The 23939-nt window shown below is 43.3% G+C and overlaps 1 protein-coding gene across 3 annotated transcripts; it reads right to left on the bottom strand.

Moving 5' to 3' along the window:
• Positions 1-4961: 4961 nt before the first annotated feature.
• On the bottom strand, positions 4962-23355 carry odf2a (outer dense fiber of sperm tails 2a). 3 transcript variants are annotated; one of them, XM_034546629.1, is made up of 19 exons: positions 23180-23355; positions 17811-17903; positions 17425-17538; positions 17126-17332; positions 15911-16077; positions 14152-14287; positions 13834-13959; positions 13667-13741; positions 13441-13512; positions 13174-13290; positions 12882-13067; positions 12202-12311; positions 11119-11254; positions 10879-10989; positions 7542-7805; positions 7163-7263; positions 6084-6246; positions 5672-5797; positions 4962-5586 (listed from the first exon to the last, which is right to left on the bottom strand). In XM_034546629.1, exons 2-19 carry the CDS (start codon positions 17892-17894, stop codon positions 5416-5418), a joined length of 2466 nt encoding a protein of 821 aa, XP_034402520.1. In that variant the 5' UTR covers positions 17895-17903; positions 23180-23355; the 3' UTR covers positions 4962-5415. The 3 variants fall into 3 exon arrangements, with proteins under 3 accessions (XP_034402520.1, XP_034402521.1, XP_034402522.1); XM_034546630.1 differs by lacking the exon at positions 13441-13512 and having other exon boundaries at positions 23180-23333; XM_034546631.1 differs by lacking the exons at positions 4962-5586; positions 5672-5797 and adding an exon at positions 6682-6770 and having other exon boundaries at positions 6165-6246; positions 23180-23333.
• Between the last annotated feature and the right edge of the window lie 584 nt (positions 23356-23939).

Raw genomic sequence — 23939 nt, 5'->3', positions numbered from 1 at the left:
CTGAAATCACTGAAAACTTTTCTTTACCACCCTCCTACTGACGATTGGCCAACCAAGTTCATGCCTTCCACATAACTGCTGTGCCAACATAGTTCTGCTCACTGACGCAAACCTTTCACTTGAGGGAAAAGCCCCCGAGGGTGTACAGTTATTCATTGAATGAATAAATACCGGATTTTTGTGGCTGCCAGTTTTGATTCTGCCTCCTCTGTGGAACAGTTTGCAGGATCCACCAAATAGACGGTGTGGTTGACTGCATTTACGTACTGAAAATTATGAATACGTATTTTAATGAAACAAATATTTATAATATCTTCAAAAAATTACTTGACATTGAGTCTATATAGAGGAATAACTATGTAACTAACCAGTAGCTTCCAGTGGTTGTTATTTACATTCACAAAGGACACAATGGCCTGGTAATTGTCCAAGTTCACCTGTGAATGAATATAAATATGAATTATAGATTTACACTTCATTAATAAGAATTTCTGCTAAATGTCATGAAGAGTGATTCTCACACACACACACACACACACACACACACACACACACACACACACACGCCAGGAACTCATAATACCTTTGACAAACAGTGCCTGGCAACATGCTTTCTGTCGCCAAAGAGAATGACACCTGCATAATCTTTGATTATCTAAATAAAGCAAAATGGGAAAAAAATCATAATTTAGATACATTTTTGTGTTGTGAATCAAAAATACAGTACATGGATTCTATTTTTGATTAATTATAAAGAATCAGAATCAGAATCAGAATCAGGTTTAATTGGCCAAGTAAGTTTGCACAAACAAGGAATTTGACTTGGTAAGGTGACTCTCAGTGTGCTTACACAAAATATACAACACAATACAATACAATACAGTATACAAATATACAACTTAATACAAATATACAACACAATACAATATACAAATGTACAACTTAATACAAATATACAACACAATACAATACAATACAATATACAAATATACAACTTAATACAAATATACAACACAATACAATACAGTATACAAACAAACAGTGCAATGGACTAAGGAGTTTAAGAGTATGTACAGGCTGAATGGCTATATACAGTGGCTGTGGAATGTTGCACAGCAGTAGTGCAAGAAGAAGTGGAGAGTGCGAGAAGTGCAGGGATTTAAAGTATATCAATATAAATATATATATGTATATATATGCTACAGTGGTGTTATTTGTTCAGTAGTGAGACGGCGAGGGGGAAGAAACTGTTTTTGAGTCTGGAGGTTTTGGCTAACAGTGATCTGTAGCGTCTACCAGAGGGGAGGAGTTTGAATAGTTTGTGTCCGGGGTGTGAGGGGTCTGCAGTGATTTTTCCTGCCCGTTTCCTGACTCTGGAGGTGTACAGGTCTTGGATGGTGGGCAGGTTGGCACCGATGATCTTTACTGCAGACCTGACTGTCCGTTGGAGTCTGTTCTTGTCCAGTTTGGTGGCCGATCCCAACCAGACAGTGATTGAGGTGCACAGAACAGACTCTATGACTGCGGTGTAGAACAAGATCAGCAGATCCTGAGGCAGGTTGTACTTCCTAAGCTGGCGCAGGAAGTACAGCCTCTGCTGGGCCTTCTTGATGATGGTGTTGATGTTGGGTTCCCACTTCAGATTCCGGGAGATTGTGGATCCCAGAAACCTGAAGGATTCCACAGCCAACACAGTAGTGTTGTGTATGATGAGGGGGGGCAGTGCTGGGGGGCTCCTCCTAAAGTCCACTGTCATCTCCACGGTTTTAAGCGTGTTCAGCTCTAGGTTGTTGCGACCGCACCACAGGACTAGCTGTTCAACTTCCCGCCTATATGCAGACTCATCATCATCACGGATGGGCCGATGACTGATGTGTCGTCTGCAAATTTTAGGAGTTTGACAGATGGGTCTCCTGAGGTGCAGTCGTTTGTGTAGAGGGAGAAGAGCAGTGGGGAGAGCACGCATCCCTGAGGTGCACCAGTGCTGACTGACCGGGTGCTGGATGTTGTTTCACCCAGCCTCACCTGCTGCCTCCTGTCTATCAGGAAGTTTGTGATCCACTGACAGGTGGAGGCAGGCACAGTGAGCTGGGTGAGTTTGGTGAGGAGGACTTCTGGAATGATGGTGTTAAACGCCGAGCTGAAGTCCACGAACAGCATCCTTGCATAGGTCCCTGGGGAGTCGAGGTGTTGCAGGATGTAGTGCAGCCCCATGTTGACTGCATCATCCACTGACCTGTTTGCTCTGTAGGCAAACTGCAGAGGGTCCAGCAGGGGGCCTGTGATGCCCTTCAGATGGGTCAATACCAGTCTCTCCAGGGATTTCATGACCACAGACGTCAGGGCGACGGGCCTGTAGTCATTCAGCCCAGTGATGGAGGATTTCTTGGGAACCCGGATGATGGTGGAGCGTTTGAAGCAGGAGGGGACTTCACACAGCTCCAGAGATCTGTTGAAGATCCGTGTGAAGATGGGGGCCAGCTGATCAGCACCGGCTTTCAGGCAGGAGGGTGACACACCGTCTGGGCCTGCTGCCTTCCTTGTCTTCTGTCTCTGAAAGAGCTGGTACACATCCTCTTCACAGACCGTCAATGCCGGTGGGGAGTCAGGGGAGGTGATAACAGGGGGTGCAGATGATTGTGTGAAGTCTGAGTTGGAGCAGGTGAGGGGTGTGAATGTGGGATGATCAAACCTGCAGTAAAACACATTCAGGTCGTCAGCCAGTTGAGGGTTCTCCATGGGGTTGGGGGAGGATTTCCTATAGTTGGTGATGTCCTGCAGGCCTCTCCACACTGATGCAGGGTCGTTAGCTGAAAACCTGTTTTTCAGCTTTTCAGAGTAGCTTCTCTTTGCTACTCTGATCTCCTTAGTCAATGCGTTTCTGGCCTGGTTGTACAGGATCCTGTCCCCACTCATGAAGGCCTCCTCTTTGGCTTGACGTAGCTGCTTGAGCCTTGCTGTGAACCACGGTTTATTGTTTTTAAAGATGCAGTACGTTTTGGTGGGTACACACGTCTTCACAGAAACTAATATATGACGTCACAGTGTCAGTGAGTTCGTCTAGTGATGTAGATGCAGCCTCAAAAAGTACACATAATTATACAGTTATTATAACCTGAATATATTTTTAGGCAGTTTCTCTTGTATTCCAAATTATTTTGGTATATTTTAATAAAAGCAACAATTAAGTATATGAATCAACTTTGTTTAAACAAAGTCATGGTAATAAAGACAGTCTATCCATATATTCACTTTGACATAGTAATTAACAAATGCAATGTGTAACATTAAATGATAAATGTTACACATTGAGCTCATTTAACAATCATGAGATGGTCAATACCTTTTACAAATGCTCTCATCTTTGACAATAGGGCCTTAACAAACGAAAATTAAAAAACGGTACCTCTCCTGCTATTGGTGAAGTCGAAGTGGAAGTCTGCTCAGAAAGGAGAATTTGACGGGCTCTCATTTTGTAATCAAACATCAGAATGTCTTGATTGTCTCTGGGTGACATCTCTATTAATCTCAAGTGAATTTAGTTTGTAACTTTGGACCATTTCCTTTGAAATCGAATCTGAAATTAGAGACACATATGTTCATGAATTTGATTTTCTAGAGCTTTTATTTTGAACTTCTCAGAATCAGAATGTCACAATATTTGATGAGTTACCTTCCTATTTGTTTTTTACTCATTCATTTAGTGTAATTTATTACTATATATGTATTTAAATGCGTATTTCCTGATTATTACGTTCACCGGAAGTCTGCTCTTATTCTGAAGTTAGTTCTTACACGCTCTTACCGTAATGCCTCGTATATACGCGTACCGGAAAAAAAAAATTGCGGGCTGGCTTGACTGTGTTTTTCGAAGTGGAGGCTGGCTGGACCGCAGTCACAATTCACATGCACTCATAGAACATATAGATCATACACTCATGCATAAACCTGCGTAAGTACACATAATACAACATTCCCTGCCTCATTTCCATTTGAACTGCCCTCACATAGTGAAGTCAAAAGTACATTTAGTAGTTAAAGGAAGCTTCATCTTACATCCTTCATCGTTACTGTGGATTGGCTGGAGGCTGCTCATGGACAGTAAATAATGGAACAGCTGCTACAGGACAACATGACAACAGTGTGCAGCTTCTTCTCTCTCCATGGACCAGCAACAGCTGTTCCAATAATGTAGTGTGTGAAACTGTTCTGACAGTCTCCTCCAGACAAAGGACAGCATAGCTATCATGTTATCAGCTCCATCCAATCAAAGAGCTCAAATATATCAAAGCACATATTGTGCCACATAATGGGTGCTCGTGGGTGGCTTGGCTACAGAATTGTATACATGTAAACAAGCACACAAATCAATACTTTTAGTACAAATACAGTATGCAGTCTGTTAACTCTGGTCATAGACATATTACCTGCATGACTGAGGACACTGAAGGCTTGATAAACATGAGCAATTCTTATTGTTTTGGGCGTGTACAATACTAACTGACTTTGACATCCAATCATACATTTCTGAAGAAAACAGCTCAGAGGAGCCATCAAATCTACTTAGTGAAAAACAGTAGCTTTTGGGACTTCTGAAAATAATCCGGACGATATTTGCTGTTGGTGCAAAGATAAACAAACAAATGATAAAAGCATCACAAAAACTATGTTCAGTATGTTCATTCAAAAATGAGTTCAGTCTGTCATGACTCATGACTCATTGTTGCAGTAGAGGAAACAGTCAACACGCCTACAGCGATCCTGTCAGGCTGGAAGTGAAGCAGCCAGCAGAGTTCACACAGTAAACACCAGATGGGCATTGTGGACAGAGGTTCTTCGGTTTCACCATCAACATTTGAGGTGAAATGCAAATAGGAAGAGTTCACTACACGTGCACACCCTAAATCACCAAACAACATGTCAATTGAACAATTTGCTTTATAGCTGGTATGTTGTGAAGCCCTCAGTCTGTAGTTTTCAAACTTGATTGTTAAAAGTACTACAAGGTGTTAGAAATGCATTTAGTGGATTAAAGCATCCGGTAAAAATAAGCACGAGTAAAGTGAAAGATCTTCAAGATCTTTAACAAATGACGTGTCTTGAGAATGTAAAGCCCCCATGAGTACAGTTGACATGCTGTCTGTCACAGGGGTTTTGACACCACACATTTTAAATCCCTCATTTAAGGGCTTTAATAGTACAAAAGATCTCTTTTTATTTGTATTTTTTAATCCAATGACATTTAGACATTGAATTAGTTCTAAATACTCTTTACAGAGACAAGTCTGGCATTTGAAAAGCCGTACTAGCAGCCCAACTGGTTCAAAATGGTATAAAACCAGCAACCAGGCTGACCAAGCATTACATCTTTACAGCCGCCAGCTGTCCAAGTCACAGGCTCAGACCCCCGTACTGTCAGATGGGGGAGGGGGCACGCAGCGAGCTGTCCAGAGCCAAGTCTCCAAACACATTGGCATAGGAGGCTTTGAGGAACTGGACGTAGTTCTGCAGACTTCGGTTGGTGCTGTCGGACTGCTCCAGACGATCCTTTACATCCTGCAGTCGGCTCTGGTACCGCCGCTCCACCTGAGCACCATTAAAACACACCTTAGAGACCTATAGACAGCAGATACATGCACACTTTGGGTAAAATACTAATGGAGGCCTTTACCTCCTCCTTGCTGCGTCGCAGTTGATTGATTTCTGAGGTAGTCCTGCTAAGTTGAGCCTCTAGGTCCAGTATCTTGTACTGGGTGGAGCGTTCTTTGGTGGCAGCACGTCCTCTGGTCTCTGACATCTGGACATAAATATGACACACTGGACTTAACTACTGGGCACCAGAGGGTGAAATAGTACATAACTAATATACTAAATATATCAACAACACACACTTCAACACATGCAAGTTCAATTATGATTACACCCAAGCCCCGGAGGGGGCCACTGAAGAGCTCAGCTTCTACTTTTTGCTGCACAACCTTGCATTTCTTAGCCAAAGAACCTCTGCAATGAAATGAGTGAGCAGGCAGTGCTGATGATGATGTACTACTGTATTCTATAATCACACTCTTTATATTTCAGACCTGTTGGTGAGCATCCCCCAGAGCTTCCTCCAGCTTTTGGCTCAGCAGACAACATTCCCTGGTTTTTTCTTCCAGGTGGAGCTGACTGCTGCGGATGGTGTCTTCCCGTTTGGTGAGGACCGCCAGAAGGTCGGTGTTCTGAGTGCCAGCCTCAGCCAGCTTTCTGTAAGATGACACGAGACAGGACAGCCACAATGACCAGCCACCCAGAGCACAGACTCGTATCATTAAGGTTGGTTCATTACTTCACAGCTTTGCTTACGACTTTGAGTGTTTAAATGCAGTCAGCATCTTTAAGACCGATTGCCCTATTACATATTACACCAAACCCCATCTTGTCAGGCTTCAGGTAATGTTTGTGTCCGGTAAGCCAGATCACGGACCAATCAGGTCAGGAGCTGCGGTGTGTAGTGACCACACAGAGAGGCAGCTGTTGGTTTGAACAACAATGGCAGCTCCCAAAGAAGATGGCGTAGATGCTGCAGTAGCATCAGTTCTATCAGAACTAGAGAACTTTTCTTCATAGAAAGAGTAAAGAAGGCTTTTCTCCAGACTGGCTTTGGTAAGAGTTTGATTGACAGATGGTTTATCCAATCACCTGCCACTCATGCCCTTTTCCAAATAGTTTCCCGTGACGGTTTCTCAGATGGTTCCGTGTAACAAACCATCTGACGGGTCAGGCTAACCCTATCAAAGAAAATTAAAAATCATAATCCTCATAACACAAAGTCATGATACACACATGATTTTAGATTAGGAGTGACTTACACTTTCCATATCATTGTATCTGATGTTCATTGGGAATAAACGTCAATAATTATCATTGGAAATATTTGCATTATAATTCCAGAACACGCATGATCAGATTAATGCATGTTCTGGAGTTATAATGCTATAGTTTTCCAGTTATATATGTATATACTGCAAATAGGAACTGCTAATAGCTAAGCCACTGAATCCATGGCAACATTTCTGTCAACATCCCCCAAAGGCCCCAAATGATGGGAACTCAGATCATGGTTATCCCCAAATAGCAGCGTGTTAAAAGCCAAAGCAGGAAAGCAGAAGTGGGGACTGACCTCTCCAAACTGTCCCCTCGCTGCTGGAGCTGTCGGTTCTCCTCCAGCAGAACCTTGTTCTTCTGCCTTAGAAGCTCCACTTGGCTGCTCTGGGTCTCCACCTAACACAACACAAGTCCTACGAGTTAGTTTCCTACTACAGCTTGTATTAAACTCACTGCATGTGAGTGGCCGACTACGTTCCAGCAATACTGATGTGCTGCTTTAAAAGCTAGCAGAAATAAAGTTATAAGCAAAAGTTAACCTTACATTTTACAATGTAAAATGTAGTATGGAGGCCAGTGTTTAGATTGACCATCTTCCCCATATCAATGTTTTAATAGCTGAATAATTGTCCAGTTAGAACTTAAATCCTGATGTTGTGATGCTAACTGTTGACCTTCATGCAGAGGTCGGTCAGCGTGGTGCTGAGCTCCATGCTGCGTCTCTCCTGGCTGCGCTCCCTGTCCCGGGCCTCCTGCAGCTGCAGGTCAGAGCGCCGTAAGGCTTCGGGAAGAGGCTCTAAGGGTGCCAGCCGCCCCAGCAGCTCGCTGCGCACCTCCTCCACCTCCTGCTCCAGCGCCCTGCGCACCGCCTGGGCCTCCTGCTCCGCCTGAGCCACCCGAGCACGGTACTCGTCTGCTTCGGCCCGGGTTTCTCCAACCTGTACAGAAACATCAATGGCTTTGGACTTTTGATGAGCATTAACAGTGTCCATGCTATCACAATATCATACTCATACTTTGAAACTGCTTTTAAAAGCAAACTCTATACTTGAAGTGCTTGTATTGAGTTTGCTGATACATATAAATACCGTTGCACTTGGTTGGACAAAAATCTAAATTTGAAGCATCACATTGGAAGTCTCAACGTCTTCCTGTCTCAGCTAGACCAGTGTTACCCAAACACTAACCCGAACCCTGGGGGGACACCTTTTAGAAATGACAACCCAACGCAACCCAATTCACAATAGGCCTAATCTATAAATTGTTAGGGGGGCACATTTGTGCATCAATGACCATTTCCACATCAATATAAATGATCTTGAAGAGGTAAACCAGCCATTTAGAAGAGATATACATTTGTTTAACAGAATGTACTCTTGCCTTTAATAGTAGATTCAATGTTATAAATGTTACAGACTACAATTAACAGAACAATATGAATATTTAGGCTCTCTCATGTGGCTCACAAGTGTACTTCAGATAGAAACGTTAAATAAAAGATTACGGAAGAAATTCTGCTTATATATTTGGCAACCCTAATTTGGAAATGACTAAGCTAGACTATGGTGATTCTATTTACAGAGTTGCTTGTTTGGCCTTACTCAATGGTAAATGGACTGTATAGATCTTTTCTAGTCTTCCTCAAAGCTCTTTAATGTTACATGACATCATTCACACACTGATGGGAGGAGCTACCATGTAAGGTACCACCTGTCCATCAGGACTAACTAACATTCATACACTGATGGGAGGAGCTACCATGCAAGGTACCACCTGTCCATCAGGACTAACTAACATTCATACACTGATGGGAGGAGCTACCATGTAAGGTACCACCTGTCCATCAGGACTAACTAACATTCATACACTGATGGGAGGAGCTACCATGTAAGGTACCACCTGTCCATCAGGACTAACTAACATTCACACACTGATGGGAGGAGCTACCATGCAAGGTACCACCTGTCCATCAGGACTATCTAACATTCACACACTGATGGGAGGAGCTACCATGAAAGGTACCACCTGTCCATCAGGACTATCTAACATTCACACACTGATGGGAGGAGCTACCATGCAAGGTACCACCTGTCCATCAGGACTAACTAACATCCACACACTGATGGGAGGAGCTACCATGCAAGGTACCACCTGTCCATCAGGACTATCTAACATTCACACACTGATGGGAGGAGGTACCATGCAAGGTACCACCTGTCCATCAGGACTAACTAACATTCATACACTGATGGGAGGAGCTACCATGCAAGGTACCACCTGTCCATCAGGACTAGCTAACATTCACACACTGATGGGAGGAGCTACCATGCAAGGTACCACCTGTCCATCAGGACTAACTAACATTCATACACTGATGGGAGGAGCTACCATGCAAGGTACCACCTGTCCATCAGGACTAGCTAACATTCACACACTGATGGGAGGAGCTACCATGCAAGGTACCACCTGTCCATCAGGACTAACTAACATTCATACACTGATGGGAGGAGCTACCATGAAAGGTGCACCTGTCCATCAGGACTAACTAACATTCATACACTGATGGGAGGAGCTACCATGCAAGGTACCACCTGTCCATCAGGACTATCTAACATTCATACACTGATGGGAGGAGCTACCATGCAAGGTACCACCTGTCCATCAGGACTATCTAACATTCACACACTGATGGGAGGAGCTACCATGCAAGGTACCACCTGTCCATCAGGACTAACTAACATTCATACACTGATGGGAGGAGCTACCATGAAAGGTGCACCTGTCCATCAGGACTAACTAACATTCATACACTGATGGGAGGAGCTACCATGCAAGGTACCACCTGTCCATCAGGACTATCTAACATTCATACACTGATGGGAGGAGCTACCATGCAAGGTACCACCTGTCCATCAGGACTATCTAACATTCACACACTGATGGGAGGAGCTACCATGAAAGGTACCACCTGTCCATCAGGACTATCTAACATTCACACACTGATGGGAGGAGCTACCATGCAAGGTACCACCTGTCCATCAGGACTATCTAACATTCACACACTGATAGGAGGAGCTACCATGAAAGGTACCACCTGTCCATCAGGACTAACTAACATTCACACACTGATGGGAGGAGCTACCATGCAAGGTACCACCTGTCCATCAGGACTATCTAACATTCACACACTGATGGGAGGAGCTACCATGCAAGGTACCACCTGTCCATCAGGACTAACTAACATTCATACACTGATGGGAGGAGCTACCATGAAAGGTGCACCTGTCCATCAGGACTAACTAACATTCATACACTGATGGGAGGAGCTACCATGCAAGGTACCACCTGTCCATCAGGACTATCTAACATTCACACACTGATGGGAGGAGCTACCATGCAAGGTACCACCTGTCCATCAGGACTAACTAACATTCATACACTGATGGGAGGAGCTACCATGCAAGGTACCACCTGTCCATCAGGACTAACTTACATTCATACTCATTAACATACTGTGTTAACCCCCTTCATCTTGCTGCTTTGAGATATATTTCAGAATCAGAATCAGAACCTTTTATTGCCAAGTATGTTTTCACATATGGAATTCTTCATGGAGGGTGGTGCAACATTGGACAATAACTAAGTGTATGTTTTATTATGGGCCACTCAAACACTTTCTATGTCTAAAAACCTCTTCTGTTGATGATGCTTTGGAGTTTTTACTTGTGTATTTTTGTTATTGTATGTACTAATTATTCATACATTTCTGTCAAACTCGTTACATGTGTTGTAACTCTGTAATGTGGAATCTCGTATGTGTACAGATCGTAAAGCCCTCTGAGGCAAATTTGTAATTTGTGATTCTGAGCTATATAAAATAAAATAAACTGAATTGAATTGATATTAAAATGAAGACTCAAAGTTGAACTTAACTCTTACATATCAGTGCATTTGATCCGGTTCAATACAAATCTCAGTGTTGCATTCGGTGTGCATGTCTGCGTCGCATACCTGGATCTTATAGCTGTCCAGCAGGCTTTCATATTGCTGGATTGAGGCTCTGACCTGCTGGAGCTCTGACTGACTCAGGGCCAGCTTCTCCTCCACTGCAGACGATGTAGCCTGACAGGAACACACGTTATATAATGACACCTGACCCTCCTGATGCTACATAAGTCAATGTAAGCCTATTGGAAAGTGAATGGACATCCAAGACATAAAGGCATTTTGATCAGGCAATGGTGAGGTTACCTTGAGGGACTGCTTCTCCAGTTGGGCAGCAGAGCTCTCTGTGGTCAGTCCATGCAGGTCATGCAGCAGGGCCTCTCTCTCTGCCCAGCCTTCATCCACTGTAGTCTGCAGCTGCTCCGTCAGCGCTGCTATACGGCTGCAAGCACAACACTCGGCTTATTTTATTGTATATGACCAAAATGGCGGATTAGACGGTTTCATAGTTTGAGAAATACGCTTAAAGGGTTTCATCACGAAGGTTCTTTCACTAGTTACAGCTGGTTACCGATCTTCATGCTTTATTTGAAACACTTTCCACTAGATGATAATGTCTGTAATGTAAATGTGTAACTAAAATAGTAGCTAAATATATATATATACATATATATATACATGTATATATATATGTATATATATATATATATATACACATGTATATATATATGTATATATATATATATATATATATATATATATACATGTATATATATATATGTATATATATATATATATATATATATATACATACATATATATATATATATACACATATATATATATATATATATATATATATATATATATATACATATACATATATATACATATATATATATATATATATATATATATATATATATATATATATATATATATATGGGCTTCGGGCTCTGACACATGCTCAGTGTAACAGGAGATGTTGAAGGGTCACAGCAGACTAGAAACAAAGGGATGGAGCTCGTAAAGTGTGCTTGGCCTGAAGGAACCTTTAGTGAGCTGCAATGGATGGTGGCTGATATACAATAGCATGTATTCAATTAGAACACTTGTTTATGGTCTTTTATTAAAAATCTTCAATTAGTTAATCTCACCCATATGACACCCTCCCTGAGTGAACCAGTCGTCCTCATGTTCTATGACCGTACACCCACTACTGAGCCTTTGGCCCCGTGCAGACCAGATGTTACTGCACCTGTGTTGATATGACGCTATATGACCTCTCCGCTTTCTGCCCTCCTTGCTTCCAACTCAATCAGCTGACTGCCGGCGTTCCACTGTGAGCCAATCATCTCATTGCTCGTGGCATAACAGAGTTGTAGTTACCTGTTCAACAGCGACAGTTCAGTCTCCAGTCTCCTCTTGTCTTTCACCTCTTGGGCATGGTGACCCTGCCAGGTCTCAGCTGCTGACAGCGCATCGGCAACCTGCTTCTCCTGTCAAAAAGACATAAAAGGTGGGACAGGGATTCATTGTCCTTGATTCTGTTACTAAAGAGGCGTGTGTGTGTGTGTGTGTGTGATGGGGCTTGAACTGATAGAAACAACCAATAGGAATAACTGAATAAGTGTTTCTTTATAGCCCTGTGGCAGCGGGGTGTGGTTAGACTCAGCTGTAGAGTGGGTGGAGCGGGGGTGTGGCTGAGGGAACAGTGGCAGAATGATGTCTAATCAGTCTCAGCTGGGGCTGAGGGTTAATCAGCCTCAGCTGGGGTTAATCGGTTTGTCTCTTCCCAATAAAGAGCAGGAGGGACTGAGAGGCGAGAGGGAAGAGCGTCACCGAGCCTGTATGTGTGATTGTTGATAATAAAAGCATGTTGAACTACCCCAAGCTGTGTGCTGCCTCTGTGCAAGGCCGAGACTCACCGGGTAACAGGGAAACCTGTTACAAGCCTGTAATCTAATAATTGACCAAAGCTCCTGGTGATGATGTTAAATGACTGATATGGACCTAAGATGCCTTGCGTGTGTCTGACTACAGTCTGCTCTGTGACCCGGCCACAGTACCGTGTCCAGTAGCTGGATGCTCAACTGGTCTGCGGTGTCCTCGCTGCGCTCAGCTCTCTGTTTCTGGCTCCGCGCGGCTCGTTTCAGAGCCTCTCGGTCTGCACCGGCCTGCTGCCTTCGCCTCGCCAGCTGCTCCTTCAGATGCTCCACCTCCACCTTCTGCTGGTGGGCTGCTCGCTCCAGGTTCTGAACCGATGGAAAGGACAGAACCAAGGATTATGGCTGTGTTCACTGTCTATTGGTGTAGCAGATTATCAGACTGATGCTAGAGCCGACAGATCTCATGACAAACCTTCACTTGCACAGACAGCCGGTTGTTCTCAGCTTCTTTGCTTCGCAGCTGTCCTTGTAAATGAGCTCTGGTTGACTCCAGACTCTTAGACACATCAGCTGTGCTCTTTGCATTGTCCTGCATGTCCAGAATACAGTAGACTTTATATTAGGGACAAATATGTATTACGCTGTAAGTAAAGGATTACATTCTTCTGGAAAGATATTGTTTTAGCTCCACAGATGGACAGAGCTGTATTTACTGTAAACAGTACTGTGCTATCAGTACCTTTTCAGTATCTATATGTTTGGAGAGCTGATTAACCTCTCTGTCTTTCTCTTCAAGTTTCACCACAAGGTGCTGTAGAAGGGGAAATGAGGCAAGCTTTACTCATGTTATACACAAGGGCAACAATGGAAATAAATAAATAAACAAACACAATACATGGGGAAAGGCTCACGAAAGACAGAAAGCTAAAACAGACACAACATGGCGCTGCTTCCATCACACTCACAGCATTGTCTGCCTCCGTGTCGGCCAGTCTCTGGAGTAACGCGTCCTTCTGCTCGGACTCTCGGATTGACTCCATCTGCTCAATAAACATGTGCTGTTATTGATGCTGAAGAACACGAGTCAGTCAGCATCGCAGTCTGTAGTTTGAGGATGCCTTATACACAGTACCTGGGAGCCCTGCTGGTCTCTGAGAAGCTGCCGCAGAGTTCGGTTTGTGGCCTCAAAAGTCTCCAGTTTCTGTAGCAACAGCTCCTTCTGCCGGGCCAAGACTGACGAGTCAGAGCCAGACGGCCTCTTCAGCAGGAAGAGAGACACATGTTTACCAAAGAAGGCTGTGGGAACTTATTCTGAAAACTCATTGAATATCAACATTAACATGTATGACTAACTACACTTTGGAATTGCCTTTAATGTAAAAGCAGCCTGTTGCTCCAGCTCCGGACCTCCAGGACTCAAGAGGAGTACCTCACATTGAGTTACACTCACACTGCCCACAGCGCCGCACAGTCCGGAAACTGATCCCCGCAGGGCGGACACCTGCTCGGCAGCTGCTGTCCCGTCCATCTCAGCCTCCACCAGCTTCCTGAGCAGAGCATCTTTGTCCTGCTGCACACGGTCCTGTCTGCAAACAAGACGTTTCACAATGACGTAATGAGTCCTGGTTCTGCAGGAGGACAAGGCTTTAGTGGTGGCACATGAGACATGTACACTAACCACGTTACACAACTCATCTTTTGTTGAATGTCACCAAGACAAAATAAATGGTAACAAGAACAACCTGTCAAACCTCTATTTAACCAGGAGGTGGAGCTAGTGAGTACCAGTTACTGTGTTAGACCAATGAGGTCAGCCACCTCACTTTAAACAGAGTGGACCAATCCCTAATAGAAAGTAGACTCACTCTTAATATTGCGTCGTGGTTCAGATTCAGATCTTTAGTACAGGTACTAGGGCAACAACCAAATGCAGCTGTATATCAAGAACTATGCAAAGCTTTCAAAACTAGTCAAACTGGACGGCACAATAACAGGCTGCAAACAGACCCCACTGTCCTATCACCATGGTAATGTGTCCAACCACAGCCATCCCATAAACCACAACCTTCTGCTGCTGTTGGTCCCTGTTGCTATGAAACCTCTGAATGAGTAAGGACAGCCAGCAGCATTTTATATCTATTTATCAACCGTGATCCAGTCCTCAGTGAGAACCTGGAGCACCTAGAATAGTAGATGTTAATGTGTATTTTGTTTTATTTAAAAGCTAATTGTGCACAAAGACAAATCATGTACAGTCAAAGGTTTGATGTCACCTGGTTTGTTGATGTTCTTTCCTTCAACAAAAGGAGTATAGTTCAGACACTCAATGTATTGCTTACGTTGGTAATAGTTGATATATGTATGTGTATATATACATATATGTATATGTATGCATGCAAAAGCAGAAGAAGAATGAATAACATGCCAGGGGAGAACAAACATGGCATAAATGACCCACGCTCACTCAACGTGACATATGTCAGTGGCTGAATAGTTTTACTCTATTTGTCCATATGTTGTGCATTCATTGATCCAACTCCAATACTGCTAACCCTAAACTAACCTTCTGTTAATATGAACCATTCCATCTTTTGACAGCGTGTTTGTGACACGACTCAGAAACAGGAACTTATTCCTTTTTAAAGCTTCCATCTGTTTGAGCCATGAATGGTGATTCCTTGTTCTTATTCAACGGCCTCAGAGCATCTTTTTCTCTTTCTGCCTTTTGTCAGTCTGGTAGAACCGTTGTCCAGCGGCTTGTTCTCAGTGTACAAAGCACTCGTTTTACCAACCCTCGTACAAAACAACACATATTTGTGAAGAGTACTTTCATGACAATACACATGCTTTAAAAACCCAGAGCAGTGGGTGTAGAACGAGGCTGTAGTGGATCCAGCTTGTGTGACAGGTGACTCCACACCTTTGATTCTATTCTCTTCTTCATGGAGGGTTTAAACATCATTGCTGCATGTGCAATACATCCAAGATACCAATACAGGACATGTAAAACAATGAGACAGCATAGGGCTGACTTGGATCATTTCACACAGCTCAGTCTAATAATCTCTCATATTTTGCATAGCAACTTATTAAGTTAACTCACAGCTATCCGAATGGCTCAACATATTACACATAAATCCCACTGATTGTACTTCCTGTCAACCCGTTCTCATGTGGAGCCCCAGAAAGGTGTTCAGTGTAACACTTGCCTGTCGTGATGGGTGTCCTCGAGCATCTTCTCCATGGATAGGCGTAGGCGTGTGTTCTCCTCGGTCACCTCAGCCAGCTCCTCCTCCTGCTCAGCGATCACCCGCTGGGAGACACTCAGCTGCTCCGACTGACGCTCCAGCAGCTGCTCCTTCTTCTGCAGTTCAACCTGCACCAGACACATTATGAACAAACAACACTGTTGTGTTTCTAACAAGTTATATTCTCCATTTCATTTTCCATTAAAAAGACTAATATACGTTAGAAGTATTGGTATATAATTATTCCATAAGGCTAATCTGGACTTGTTTATCATTTGATGACACTGACTTTAGAATGTCCTCATGTAGCCATTAGCTATAGATTAGCAGTGAATCACAAAACATTGAAGGATATGTGCTATCAACATTCCTGAGATTGTTTAGGGACCCGAGTATGCAGAAATATTCAAATTCACCATTTTAGAATATTGGAAAATATAATGCATGCAAAAAAATGCAAACTACATGGGATTCTCATGAAGTGGGCGTGTCGCTCGTTGGCCAATAGAAGCCTTGTTATTGACAGTACCCAAGGTGAGAGGTTCAGTGTGTCCCTCACTGGAATGGAGCCAGGCTTTCAGGTCTATTCCACGAGCTAACATGTCATCTGCACTCTAGCTTTAAAACAATAAGACAGAGCTGTCGGTGGAGGTGTTGAAGAGATAAACAAGAACAAACTCTATTATCAGCCCTCATCCTCGACTTCTATTAAAACATGGTCAGAATTAATGTAGCAGAGACTGAGAAATACTAACGTCTAGTACTTAGTATGTAGTTTGATTGGTGCGTCTTTTAAACCTTGATTTCCCATCATGCAACTGGATAAAACATTTCATTAGACCTTCCCTGCCTTGTAAATGCACACATCTGTCAATCTCCAACACAGCGTTCTGTTAGAAACTTGTTATGCTGATGACATCTTCAGGGATATTTCCTCAGACTGTTGTGACGTCATTCAGAGCCACAGACGATGTTATACAGCTGTTTAGTATTGAGAACAGTGGAGTGCCCCTTTAAAACTAAATGATATTGGGCATTTACCATCAGTGTAACTGTATAATAATAATCCTATTAAAAGGGACAATGAAGCATAAATAAGGTCTCAAATAAAATGTGGTTCTAAAACGGCAAATCTGTTTATGCCTTTAAGCCAAACAGCTGATCAAGGAAACTGACCTCGTTCCTCAGAGAGCTGACTTCAGTCAGTAAGCTCTCAATCTTCCTCTCATACTGGCTGATTCGCCCGTGCAGCCCTTCTTCTTCTTCTGATGTGAGGTCCGCTAACCGCAGCACAGACTGGGAATGTTCAGGTCCTGGTTCAGGTCCCGGTTCAGGGAGCGGTTCAGGGAGCGGTTGTGTGATCTCAAGGCAGTGTGTTGGCCCCTTGGTGCAAATGACACGTTAAATACCACAGTGTCTTTAACTGGATGAGCAGAGGATGGATTTAGGTGTACTTTTACTTTCAGTTGTGTTACCTCCCACTTGTATGAAGCATCCCGTACAGAGGCCTTTCCTGGTGGTATCCATGGCACCCGAGTTTTGACCTTTGCTGTGGGATGGAGCTTTGCTCTGTCGACCTTGGTCTTCCCCTTTAAAACACAGTGTGTGCAGCAGCAGGTCAAAGTCATCTGTGAGGTCTTTATGCTGCATCACAACTACAGCATATGAGAAGGTAGTGTACTAACAGAACTGAGTGTTATGATTTTCAAAACAACATAACTTGTTATCAGGAAATATGAAATAGAATAAGATCAAGAAGATACACATTTTTAAAAATGTGCACATTTACAATAAAACAATAAAAAGTGAAAAGAGATCACCAAAGACAACACTTTGACAGATAGCCAAGTAGCTCTCTAACCTGTGGACTCTTCACATGCACATGGACCGCTATGGCATCGTCCACGTGCACGTGGATTGGAGGAGAACTTGAGCAATTTCTCATTGCTTTCCTCTGTGAAACAGATTGTGTTTAGTATCTCCAACTTCACTGCAAACATCCAAATGTACAGTAGACATGAGTGTTACACTGAAGACATTAGGGTTACATGAGGGTTACATGAGTGTTACGCTGAAGACATGAGTGTTACACAAGTGTTACGCTGAAAACATGAGTGTTACATGAGTGTTACACTGAAGACATGAGGGTTACATGAGTGTTACGCTGAAGACATGAGGGTTACATGAGTGTTACACTGAAGACATGAGTGTTACGCTGAAGACATGAGCGTTACATGAGTGTTACGCTAAAGACATGAGGGTTACATGAGGGTTACGCTGAAGACATGAGGGTTACATGAGTGTTACGCTGAAGACATGAGGGTTACATGAGTGTTACGCTAAAGACATGAGGGTTACACAAGTGTTACGCTGAAGACATGAGTGTTACATGAGTGTTACACAAGTGTTACGCTGAAGACATGAGGGTTACATGAGTGTTACGCTGAAGACATGAGGGTTACATGAGTGTTACGCTGAAGACATGAGGGTTACATGAGTGTTACGCTGAAGACATGAGGGTTACATGAGGGTTACGCTGAAGACATGAGGGTAACATGAGTGTTACGCTAAAGACATGAGGGTTACATGAGTGTTACGCTGAAGACATGAGGGTTACATGAGTGTTACGCTAAAGATATGAGTGTTACGCTGAAGACATGAGGGTTACATGAGTGTTACGCTGAAGACATGAGTGTTACGCTAAAGACATGAGTGTTACGCTGAAGACATGAGGGTTACATGAGTGTTACGCTAAAGATATGAGTGCTACGCTGAAGACATGAGGGTTACATGAGTGTTACGCTGAAGACATGAGTGTTACGCTAAAGCCATGAGTGTTACGCTGAAGACATGAGTGTTACGCTGAAGACATGAGCGTTACATGAGTGTTACGCTGAAGACATGAGGGTTACATGAGTGTTACGTTGATGACATGAGTGTTACGCTGAAGACATGAGGGTTACATGAGTGTTACGCTAAAGACATGAGCGTTACATGAGTGTTACGCTGAAGACATGAGGGTTACATGAGTGTTACGTTGATGACATGAGTGTTACGCTGAAGACATGAGGGTTACATGAGTGTTACGCTAAAGATATGAGTGCTACGCTGAAGACATGAGGGTTACGCTGAAGACATGAGTGTTACGCTGAAGACATGAGTGTTACGCTGAAGACATGAGCGTTACGCTAAAGCCATGAGTGTTACGCTGAAGACATGAGCGTTACATGAGTGTTACGCTGAAGACATGAGGGTTACATGAGTGTTACGCTAAAGATATGAGTGTTACGCTAAAGACATGAGTGTTACGCTGAAGACATGAGTGTTACGCTGAAGACATGAGCGTTACATGAGTGTTACGTTGATGACATGAGTGTTACGCTGAAGACATGAGGGTTACATGAGTGTTACGTTGATGACATGAGTGTTACGCTGAAGACATGAGGGTTACATGAGTGTTACGCTAAAGACATGAGCGTTACATGAGTGTTACGCTAAAGCCATGAGTGTTACGCTGAAGACATGAGGGTTACGCTGAAGACATGAGGGTTACATGAGTGTTACGTTGATGACATGAGTGTTACGCTGAAGACATGAGGGTTACATGAGTGTTACGCTGAAGACATGAGGGTTACATGAGTGTTACGCTGATGACATGAGGGTTACATGAGTGTTACGCTGATGACATGAGGGTTACATGAGTGTTACACTAAAGACATGAGTGTTACATGAGTGTTACGCTAAAGCCATGAGTGTTACGCTGAAGACATGAGTGTTACCCTGAAGACATGAGGGTTACATGAGTGTTACGCTGAAGACATGAGGGTTACATGAGTGTTACGCTGAAGACATGAGGGTTACATGAGTGTTACACTGAAGACATGAGGGTTACATGAGTGTTACGCTGAAGACATGAGGGTTACATGAGTGTTACGCTGATGACATGAGGGTTACATGAGTGTTACGCTAAAGACATGAGCGTTACATGAGTGTTACGCTAAAGCCATGAGTGTTACGCTGAAGACATGAGGGTTACGCTGAAGACATGAGGGTTACATGAGTGTTACGTTGATGACATGAGTGTTACGCTGAAGACATGAGGGTTACATGAGTGTTACGCTGAAGACATGAGGGTTACATGAGTGTTACGCTGATGACATGAGGGTTACATGAGTGTTACGCTGATGACATGAGGGTTACATGAGTGTTACACTAAAGACATGAGTGTTACATGAGTGTTACGCTAAAGCCATGAGTGTTACGCTGAAGACATGAGTGTTACCCTGAAGACATGAGGGTTACATGAGTGTTACGCTGAAGACATGAGGGTTACATGAGTGTTACGCTGAAGACATGAGGGTTACATGAGTGTTACACTGAAGACATGAGGGTTACATGAGTGTTACGCTGAAGACATGAGGGTTACATGAGTGTTACGCTGATGACATGAGGGTTACATGAGTGTTACGCTAAAGATATGAGTGTTACGCTGAAGACATGAGGGTTACATGAGTGTTACGCTGATGACATGAGGGTTACATGAGTGTTACGCTGATGACATGAGGGTTACATGAGTGTTACACTAAAGACATGAGTGTTACATGAGTGTTACGCTAAAGATATGAGTGTTACGCTGATGACATGAGGGTTACATGAGTGTTACGCTGAAGACATGAGTGTTACCCTGAAGACATGAGGGTTACATGAGTGTTACGCTGAAGACATGAGGGTTACATGAGTGTTACGCTGAAGACATGAGGGTTACATGAGTGTTACACTGAAGACATGAGGGTTACATGAGTGTTACGCTGAAGACATGAGGGTTACATGAGTGTTACGCTGAAGACATGAGGGTTACATGAGTGTTACGCTGATGACATGAGGGTTACATGAGTGTTACGCTAAAGATATGAGTGTTACGCTGAAGACATGAGGGTTACATGAGTGTTACGCTGATGACATGAGGGTTACATGAGTGTTACACTAAAGACATGAGTGTTACATGAGTGTTACGCTAAAGCCATGAGTGTTACGCTGAAGCCATGAGTGTTACGCTGAAGACATGAGTGTTACATGAGTGTTACACTGAAGACATGAGGGTTACATGAGTGTTACGCTGAAGACATGAGGGTTACATGAGTGTTACGCTAAAGATATGAGTGTTACATGAGGGTTACATGAATGTTACGCTGAAGACATGAGGGTTACATGAGTGTTACGCTGAAGACATGAGGGTTACATGAGTGTTACGCTGAAGACATGAGTGTTACCCTGAAGATATGAGGGTTACATGAGTGTTACGCTGAAGACATGAGGGTTACATGAGTGTTACCCTGAAGACATGAGGGTTACATGAGTGTTACGCTGAAGACATGAGGGTTACATGAGTGTTACGCTGAAGACATGAGGGTTACATGAGTGTTACACTGAAGACATGAGGGTTACATGAGTGTTACGCTGAAGACATGAGGGTTACATGAGTGTTACGCTGAAGACATGAGGGTTACATGAGTGTTACGCTAAAGATATGAGTGTTACATGAGGGTTACATGAGTGTTACCCTGAAGACATGAGGGTTACATGAGTGTTACGCTGAAGACATGAGGGTTACATGAGTGTTACGCTGAAGACATGAGGGTTACATGAGTGTTACACTGAAGACATGAGGGTTACATGAGTGTTACGCTGAAGACATGAGGGTTACATGAGTGTTACGCTGAAGACATGAGGGTTACATGAGTGTTACGCTAAAGATATGAGTGTTACATGAGGGTTACATGAGTGTTACGCTGAAGACATGAGGGTTACATGAGTGTTACGCTGATGACATGAGGGTTACATGAGTGTTACGCTAAAGATATGAGTGTTACGCTGAAGACATGAGGGTTACATGAGTGTTACGCTGATGACATGAGGGTTACATGAGTGTTACGCTGAAGACATGAGGGTTACATGAGTGTTACACTGAAGACATGAGGGTTACATGAGTGTTACGCTGAAGACATGAGGGTTACATGAGTGTTACGCTGAAGACATGAGGGTTACATGAGTGTTACGCTGATGACATGAGGGTTACATGAGTGTTACGCTGATGACATGAGGGTTACATGAGTGTTACGCTGATGACATGAGGGTTACATGAGTGTTACGCTAAAGCCATGAGTGTTACGCTGAAGACATGAGTGTTACCCTGAAGACATGAGGGTTACATGAGGGTTACATGAGTGTTACGCTGAAGACATGAGGGTTACATGAGTGTTACGCTGAAGACATGAGGGTTACATGAGTGTTACACTGAAGACATGAGGGTTACATGAGTGTTACGCTGAAAACATGAGGGTTACATGAGTGTTACGCTGAAGACATGAGGGTTACATGAGTGTTACGCTAAAGATATGAGTGTTACATGAGGGTTACATGAGTGTTACGCTGATGACATGAGGGTTACATGAGTGTTACGCTAAAGATATGAGTGTTACGCTGATGACATGAGGGTTACATGAGTGTTACGCTGATGACATGAGGGTTACATGAGTGTTACGCTAAAGATATGAGTGTTACGCTAAAGCCATGAGTGTTACGCTGAAGACATGAGTGTTACCCTGAAGACATGAGGGTTACATGAGGGTTACATGAGTGTTACGCTGAAGACATGAGGGTTACATGAGTGTTACACTGAAGACATGAGGGTTACATGAGTGTTACGCTGATGACATGAGGGTTACATGAGTGTTACGCTGAAGACATGAGGGTTACATGAGTGTTACGCTGATGACATGAGGGTTACATGAGTGTTACGCTGAAGACATGAGGGTTACATGAGTGTTACGCTGAAGACATGAGGGTTACATGAGTGTTATGCTGAAGACATGACAGGCAGTTAACATATTTACAACAATTACTAGGAGTTTGTTTGCAACATACTTGTGTTATTGTTATCAGGTCAACAGGGATGAAGGCAAATGGTTAAAAATATTATTGGCAAAATCAGGAAGAAAGGTAAAATGTACTTCTGACATATTTCATTGAATATAATAAAACATTGCAGAATGAATGAAACAAGAAGTTAAGATGAATCTTCTCTTCCTGCACCATGAGACGTGGAGCTGACAGTGGAGGCTGCGTCCGTATTACGCGCATCACAACACACGGACCGTTAGCGTTACGCCTGACTAGCATTAGCAGCCCTTCTAGCGTCCGTGCAACGGAGGAACAAATGAGCCGTCTTACCAAATGAGGAACCAGTACGAGAGCCAGCACTGTCTTCTTCAAGACGCGAACGTGTGTTCCATCGGGGCAGCGGGGTGTTTAGCCAGCAAAGTAACGCCGGGTGAACGTGGGACGTGTTGGCGTGAAGACTTGGATAAACCTCAACAGGTCGTAGTGACGCTAACGCCTCTCTGGTTGGTCAGTTTAAAGCACGTGACATCTGTCACCAACAGTGATTGGACCAGAGTCGACAGTCTAACGTTACTTGGCAACGATCTCAACTCAACAAGCCGTAGTAGCATCAGAGATGCTCAGTATGTTGAGATAGCCCCCCTCCCGTCTTCAATGCACGTCGGACCGAGCTGTAGAACAATGCTCTAAGCTGTTTTCTAAATCTCTGTAAAACTGTTGGGAAGCACTCACTACGAAAATAAGTCATGGACTCAAAACTAAATCAATAGCGAATGTAAGCCTCGTCTTGTAGAGGCGTGGCCACTGGAGGGCAGTATAACTAATTTAGTGGAGTGTTGTAGTATCTTACCGTGGCCACTGGAGGGAGGTACACAATCATACGTTCTCATTTCACTCACGTCAAAGTAAAGTTCACTACAAAAACACCTTTTACTCTTGACATTTGTTTACAGTCTACATCAAAATTGTATTTGGCAAATGAAGCAGTTCACCTTAAAAAAGTTATTAAAATAGTAATTAAATCTGTACATTATTGTAGTGGCAAGTTTATGATGTAATCACAGTATTCATCTTTATGTTTGTTTGGTAC

Source organism: Cyclopterus lumpus, chromosome 12, assembly GCF_009769545.1.
Source record: "Cyclopterus lumpus isolate fCycLum1 chromosome 12, fCycLum1.pri, whole genome shotgun sequence".
Taxonomy (NCBI): Eukaryota; Metazoa; Chordata; class Actinopteri; order Perciformes; family Cyclopteridae; genus Cyclopterus; species Cyclopterus lumpus.
This window is presented reverse-complemented; position numbering and strand designations above follow the sequence as displayed.